The sequence below is a fragment of the Eutrigla gurnardus genome (assembly GCF_963514095.1).
Source record: "Eutrigla gurnardus genome assembly, chromosome: 24".
Taxonomy (NCBI): Eukaryota; Metazoa; Chordata; class Actinopteri; order Perciformes; family Triglidae; genus Eutrigla; species Eutrigla gurnardus.
Window position 1 is genome coordinate 3,604,027 of NC_139935.1, and position 7,933 is coordinate 3,611,959.

The window sequence follows — 7,933 nt, forward strand, 5'->3', positions numbered from 1 at the left end:
ATTTCTTTCAATCCCTGTATTGACAAGTGCGTCTTGATGCAACTCCTCAACATTATTGCTGCATTAGCACAGTAGTAAATTCTGGAACTCTGAAGTAAACATATATAGTAAAACATGGCTATTAGCAACTTTTTTCTTGTTTTGTTTTTACCCCCCCCTCTTTCAGGCTTCTTTAAATACTCGACACACTTTCAAAGTGCAAAACACTGATCTGAAAAAACAAAAAGAAGGTGCAAATCATACTACAAACATCTGGTGAGGGCGTAAAAAGAGGACATGGCACTTCTAGCGTGGCGTGGAAGCGAACAGAACTACGCCGTAGTTTGGCCGTGAGCACGGTGCGACTTCCCCCGCTGCGGTTTTTCCTCGTAGTGCTCGGGGAAAACGACAAACCAATGAAAAGTAATACTTCACATACGGAAGACGACGAGAGCCATGTGTGGATTTGCTTTTTGGTTCAGATTTCAGACGTTTTTTCTCAGAATTTTGAGATGAAACTTTGAACTAAAATGAACAAACGTGTGGCTCTAATCCACTTCCGTATTAACATGATATCATATTTGTCCTCAGCTGCTCGATACTGTTATTCTGCTGACACAGATACTCCATTCTTGTCCTAAAACAACTTGAATTGTCGAACATAAGTACGTCCGGGCGTTTCTCCCCCTCTCAACTACAATAACTAATGAAAAGCTCCTTCGTCTAAACAAAGTAAGCTCACTGTCGTGGTTAGCGCGGCGACTCTGCAGGTGATTGAAATGGAAGATTGGAACTCAGAAAACACCGACGGACACCGAGCTGGATGTCACTCAGCGACGAGTCAGAGAGACCGATGAAATGCCGGAACGCAGACGTGCGTATCTCAAGAAGGCAAGGCATTTCCTGTTCTCACTTTTTAAATATCTACTTTTAAACATTATCAGTATCTACAAAATGCGCATGACCATTTTGCACACAGTGATTCATTATCCCCGCAATGACAACTTTGACAACTTCATGTACAGCATGGCGACCCCCCCCCCCCCCTCTTCCTCGGAGGACAAAGTCCACTTAAAGCACTTTACCTGAGGTTTCATTAAGAATGCTGCAATTTGCCTTAACAGGGAGTCTTACATACGCAAGCGCGCACACACACACACACACACACAGACACACACACACCCGCACGTTGTGCATTCAAGCACGCAGGCAGCTTGCACCCTAAAGATAATATCCCTGCAGGTTCATCAAGCATGCTTTCAGAGGTTCTGGGGATATGACGCCTGCATTGAGAGGGGGATTGAAGTCTTGGATTTGGGGTTAACAGATTCCATGTGGAGCCTCCAGCAGAGTCTGAGTTGGCTGTTTCACCGGTGGGCCGCTCAGACTTTGAGTCTTGTCCCGTTGCAGCCGGTTCCGCGGTTTCCGCTGTCCCCCAAACTCCTCCTCTCGTAAGTGGCTAAAAGAAGCTTCCTCCGTTATCCTCCGCTTTGGAGTTCAGTATATTTTTTTTTTACAGGCTAGGTCAGCCCCCTCCCTCCCCACACGGGAGGTCAAACATGGTCAGCTGTTGGATGACTTGACCCCTGACTTTGAACCCTCTGATCTGGCTGTGGTGTTGGGGGGGCTGGGGAGGGGGGCCTGGGAGAGCAGGGCTGGGGCAGAGAGCCAATCTCTAGGGGGAGGAGGAGGACGTCCTGCTTGTGGAGAAACTGCAAGAAAAAGGAAGACTATTGTCGGCCGATGAATAGATAAAGAAGAATGTGGATTACACAAAACAAACGTTACCTCTGGAGCCGGTGGACCATGTGATCCACCAGGGAGTCGGAGATGCCAGGGTAGGCCTCCTCAGCCAGCAGGATGGCCTCCCTCAGCTCATCCAGGACCATGGGGTTCCCGTTCACCTGCTCCTGCCTCGCCTTCAGCTGGCAGGCGGGGGGCAGAGATTTGGTTAGATTGATAAGCAGGGACGGACTAACACCTCTACCAGGAGTGTGAAGGATGCTGGTTGTCAGACGGAGCTCCTTACCTCAGCTAATGCAGGAGAGATGACCGTGGTCAGGCTCTGTGAATAAGGCCTCTTTGGAATGTCTTTTGTCTGTGGAAAGAGAGGGAGACAGAGGTGAGAACGAGGGGCGTGGAAGGAAACTCAAGCAGCAAAATGTTAGCGTCATGTCTCGCCTGGTCTGTTGACTGTCCCTCCCCGTTCAGCAGCTTCTTGGGGTCCTTCTCTCGGATGGTGAAGATCCAGTCGTCGCTGCCAAAGTCGTTCCCGCCAGAAGCCTGGCCGTCCTGCTCCCTGATTGGACGGACATTATAAGAAATGAATACCGTTTCTTCAACATTTATTTATTTGAACCTTTAGAGAGAATAAACCAACGCCACAGCACCAGTAGATCTACTGGGAAACATTCAGACTTACGAGTCAGACTCATCCGAACTGGACTCTGTGGTTCTTGCCTGCTCCGCCTTCCACCTCTTGTACTTGTCCACCAGCTCCGTCAAGTAGGACGTCTTCTTCGCGTGGCGGACGATCAGCTTGTGTTTCAACAGCTCTTTGGCGGTGGGCCGCTGAGGAAACGGGAGAGAAGCCGGCGGGATGAGTCGAGTCGGGAGGGAACTTCCGTCAAAAAGACAAACCTTTTTGAAGTGTGAAGCGCCACTTACGAAGCTGGGCTCTTTGTTGAGACAGGCCTCGATGAACTCCTTGAGCGGTTTGCTGTAGCTGCCTTCCAGCGTGGGCGGGTTGTTCTTTGGGATGAGGAATAAAACCTTCATGGGGTGGAGCTCGGAGTGCGGCGGCTCGCCTTTAGCCAGCTCGATGGCGGTGATGCCCAGAGACCAGATGTCGGCCTGCAACGCACACGAAGAGGCGGTGAAACCTTTGCATCCCTTATATGTATACAATCAATCAGAGTATTGCACTCTTTGTTGACGTTACCTTGGAGTCATACGCCGACTGCTTGATGACCTCGGGGGCCATCCAGAAGGGCGTGCCCACGAAGGTGTTGCGTTTGATCTGCGTGTCCGTGAGCTGTCCCGCCACGCCGAAGTCCGCCAGCTTCACCTCTCCCTGCTCGGACAGCAGCACGTTGGCAGCTGCACAGAGTAGGGATGATGTGAAACAACACGCATCCTCAGACACTCATGTCAACACTTTCATCACCAATTTATTTAATGAAGAGGGAACGACTGTCAGAAGCCTTTTAGCGAGCCGGCACGGCGCTCCCCGATGAAATACAACCTATATAATGAATGAAACCGCCGGCGGACGTCAATACCGTTAATGTGATATGTGTGTGTGTGTGTGCTTCACTCTCAGTCAGCCGGCTACCTTTGATGTCCCGGTGGATCTTCTTCTCTGAGTGCAGATACTCCAGACCCTTGAGGATCTCTCTGAGGATCGTGGCAATCTGGGTCTCATCCAGAGCTCCGGGCTCCATCTTTAGAGGAAACGGAAACAAAAAAAGTGTGAGTCCCGTCCCCGTCAAAGCATCAAGGGCTTGAGGACGCCCTTGCAGACATTTTGTCCCAGTCCCGGTCCCAGTGTCCCCCCCACGGCCTTAAACCCTAAACCCTAAACGACTTAACTCAAATAATGTTAAATAAAGTCTCCCTGCTTAAAAGAATAAATAGTATTTCTGTATCCTGTATTTTTCTTTATGGTGAGCTAGAGAGTTTTTCCATGTCGATATTCACCACGATCGACTCATCGTGTTTTTATTTTGTCATTTAAATCACCCATCATCCCTCGTCAAGTTTCGTGCGTCGCACGCCTCCGGTGCAACAAAAAAAAAAACACACAAAGCAGGGAACCACTTACCAGATCTAATGCTGAGCCTCCACCCAGATACTCCATTATGATCCATAGCTTTGTGTCCTGAAAGAGTGGAGACAGAGAGAGGTGAACAAAAGGGGTGATTAGTCACTACGGCGCGTCTGTGGGGACGCGGCCCGTTCACGGAGGCGGCTGTTGGTGTCAAGAGCCAGGTGCCTTTTCTAAACCAGTCCCGATGACACCATAAGGGCTTGGTGGGTGTGTGAAGCCATCTCGGGGCCAATCCCTTTTTAATCACTCGAACATTTAAAAATCTCTTAACTGATCTGTAATTTCACCTTCCAGTAAATCTGGTTCATCAGCAGTAAACAGCGAGCATCACCTTCAGGTATGAGCCGTAGTACTTGGTGACGAAGGGGCTGTCGCACTGGCTCAGCACCGTGATCTCCTGCTGGATGTCTTCGATCTCATCCTCCGCTTCCTCCAGGTCTATGGTCTTGATGGCCACCACTTTCTGGGTGCGATTGTCGATGCCCTTGAACACCTCGCCGAACGAGCCCTTGCCAATGCGCTCCAGCTTGGTGAAAAGCTCCTCCGGGTCGGCTTTGGTGCTCTGGCGGTGATGGGAGAGGGGAACAAAGCGGGCGGGCAGGGGAAGGAAAGGGAAGGCGGATTTCAATAAATAAACAAAAAGGGAAAGAGAAAGGAATGTTTGAACTGAATAGGAAACACCAGCAGGGTGCCATTCTTACAGGATACATTAATTCACTCATTGCAACACCTGTTTGTGTACACAGAAAGAAAGACACAGGAGAATGAAAGGGAAAGAGTGTAACGGTTGGTTAAAAACAATTAAAATAACACAAAATATGCTCCTCAAGAAAAACTGTAGTCCTGCTGCTTCTTCAAGTCACTCACGATGATATTAATGATTATCCCGATGATAGAAATTGTCAAATTTCAAACTGTGGTTCAAACAAGGTGAAGTGGAATCAGGGAGATGTAAACCCTATATTTCCAACTCTTCTGGGGTTGTGCACTGGAGCAGCGTGTGTATCGGAGCGTTGACTAGAAAAAGCCTACTTGAACGGCACAGGAAGCGGACTAAAATGACTTAACTCTCCAGGGGACCTTATGTGGGAAACACAAGAGCAGGCGCTGATAAAAACAACTTCCTTTTGTGACCTCCTTCGAGCAGAGAAAAGGGTCAGTGTGCCCGTTTTGAGATGGCTAAAAATGAAACAGCTCGCCTTCCACAAAAAGGGATCCCTTATGTCACTGATGAGGATCCTCTCGGTGCCATGAAAGAGATTTATTCAAGGAACCAAACAGTGATTCAGCTAATGGACAGAAGCGATGAAGTGATCACAGTGTCTTACGACAATAACGAGCTTTGTTTGGGAAGGAACTGGAATAAGAGCTTCTAGTCAAATACTGACTTTTTCCTGCTAGATTTACAACATTCAACTGACTGAAAAACTTTGATTGCACGTCCTGCAGTTTAATTTAAGAACAATCACCACCTGACTGGCAGCGAACGCTTCTTTGCAATTTAGCACGAGTTATTATCTTCTAAATGGAGTCAAAGTCTTTTGCCGCTGCCAAAAATCACAGCGGTTAGTCTACCTCTGAAGCATCCTCCTCCAGAATCTGAGTCTGCATGCATTTACTCCCAAAGCAAGGGGGAGGGATGCTCACAAGTCTGCACAGGGAATACAATCTGGTGCATGAGGCAGTTTACAGTAGGAACAGTTATCTCCCCAACACAATTATCCCCTATAGGCAAATTCCTAAAGATAGCAGCAGAGGCAGAGACAAGGCTCGTGTGTGTTTAATGGCTTCTTCGCACAGGGGGACGGCAGGGACCTCTGTGGCGTTCACGTGGAAATGTTGCGTTCAATGCGCATCCTTCCGTTGCAAAGACTTGCTGTAAACGTGACAACTAACGACGACGTGCATCCCACTGCAGCATCAATATGGTCGGGATCTTTTTTTTGTGTGTAAATATTCCGAGCCTGTGAGGTGCACGTAAACGTCACCTGAGACGCGGGGAAGAGGAGACAGGAGTGCGCAGCGGGGGAGCCAAAAGGGTGTACATTTTGTACCGGCGGTGACCTCGGCTACTTACTGCGGAGAAAACACAGAGATATCTGGCTTACCTGCATCCCCGGCAGGTGACCCTGAACGGGAGAATGGGCCATGACTGCTCCTCGGCTCGCCTTGTGTTTACAGTCCCGGCTGTGGTGCCGTTAATGTTAGCAATCCTCCGGGAGCCCCGGGTGCACAGGCCTACAGAGACCCGTCTCAGGTACCGCTATGTAGAGAGAAAAAAGTCCCTCCACACACGCCGGTGTGCCTTTTCCTGTGTCGGAACGACCCCAAGTCATCCAAAAACAGCTGAGCAAGCTAACAGACGTCTGCTAATGCTAAACGCGAAGCTGCAGGCAAGAAATCCGCAATGTTAGTTCGCTAACTAGCGTTGACTAGCGCGTTAAATTCGTCCCCCCCGCTTCTACTCGAGTCAGTAATGTCGCTGTGACATATGTTGAATTCTCAGAAACGAAGACGTAGCAATGCTTATTCCAAATACGACCCAACTGTCACTTTCCCAACGCGTATTCTCTCGCCAGCGGTGTTGTCAAGCTAGCTACCATGGTTAGCCCGCTAGCTAGCTAGCCAACGCAGACGAGCCGGACAAACGTTCCGTCAGCGAGCTGGCTCGGCGCGCGACGCGTCCGCATACCGCGAAAGGCGCTCGCGGGACGGGGGTCTGGAATCCAGCGATCACGCAGCTTCGATCATCGCGCTAGCGCGTCTTCGGCGGGTCCGGCATCCACGGCAAACGATGGCTCGCCAGTGTTTTTGTTTCCTCCCTCACTTTCGTCCCGTACTCCCGGCCATCTTGTCGGTGCTGTGACGCCAGGCTGGGCGGATCCGGATCCGGATCAACAACATTTCTCTCTCACCGGAGTTTGATGCTTGGTGGATTGACCGATGTCACGATGGACCGTTTTTGTAGATACCAGAGCTCGGTACATACCGATACTTTTTGTTAGCATTTTACCGATACTTTCTCAATGGGGTATGCTCTTTTAAAAATAATAATCATAAAACACATGAATAACACCTTAAGACAAAGTATATGGCCATTAATAAATCATAATTAAATTGCATTAAATATGATCATTTAAATTATTTACAATCCCTTGATGCTTATGTAATTAAATAATGACTAATTTGCACATTTAAAGAAAATCTCCAAAAGTGTGTCTATCTATCTATCTATCTATCTATCTATCTATCTATCTATCTATCTATCTATCTATCTATCTATCTATCTATATTTATCTATCTATCTATCACTCTGTTAACCTGTAGTGTATGGCCTTAAAATTAGATAGTGATGGTTATGTTTAAGGAATTTAGGGCAGGAGGACACCATTACTGAAAATGTGTGACACATTTGCTCATGTTTTGCAGCTCATGTTTTGTGTAACTCCACTTGGTGAGGATCTGGTGTTGAAAGTGTCAGCTATAAATAGGTGGCTAATTAATTGGCTTATTAATAGACGAAATCACCAGATACAAGTTTGTGAGTCAGCGACCTTTTTTTGTGACCTCAGGAACCCATCTAATAAAAGTCCAGTTGGTAAAATCACAGTTAGGCCTGCCAGGGACTATTTGTCACCCTGACTTACAGCTAATCATACACACGAATCCACGTTTTATTATTAAAAGCCTGCATTCGTCTAGTAACCTCATTACAATCCTCATGGCAGTCCTCTGTTATGCCCATGCGCTCACCGACGTTTCTCGCGTCCCACCACAGGAGGGCGCCAGCGTACCAACCATGCGTCCTTGTGTAATATGGATGCTGATGCCGGTGCACCGTCGCGTGCTCTGCAGCCCGACACAACGACGGCATGGCTGGTGTTTCGGTATTAAATCATGCGACATTGCAGACTGTGGTGATGATAATGATTCAAGCCGTTTTAATTAAAGGGATCTATTTGTTGGTCGAGGAAAATCCACACATTAAGAAATGGCTTTTATTGCTGCTGCCATGTCATGCAACAAAGAGATCCTACAGATCTATTGTTTAAAATAAAGCCACAAAGGAGAGTCAGGGCGCTACTGTATAGAAATAACTAACAATATATTTGTCATACTACAATA

General features: G+C 48.0%; 1 protein-coding gene across 1 annotated transcript; it reads right to left on the reverse strand.

Annotated features, from left to right (window-relative positions):
- Nucleotides 1–156: 156 nt before the first annotated feature.
- stk24b (serine/threonine kinase 24b) lies at nucleotides 157–6,667 on the reverse strand. Its single transcript, XM_084004052.1, has 11 exons — nucleotides 5,917–6,667; nucleotides 4,140–4,370; nucleotides 3,803–3,859; nucleotides 3,314–3,422; nucleotides 2,921–3,078; nucleotides 2,647–2,832; nucleotides 2,402–2,550; nucleotides 2,161–2,278; nucleotides 2,009–2,077; nucleotides 1,768–1,904; nucleotides 157–1,691 (listed from the first exon to the last, which is right to left on the reverse strand). Exons 1-11 carry the CDS (start codon nucleotides 5,956–5,958, stop codon nucleotides 1,655–1,657), a joined length of 1,293 nt encoding a protein of 430 aa, XP_083860178.1. The 5' UTR covers nucleotides 5,959–6,667; the 3' UTR covers nucleotides 157–1,654.
- Nucleotides 6,668–7,933: the final 1,266 nt, after the last annotated feature.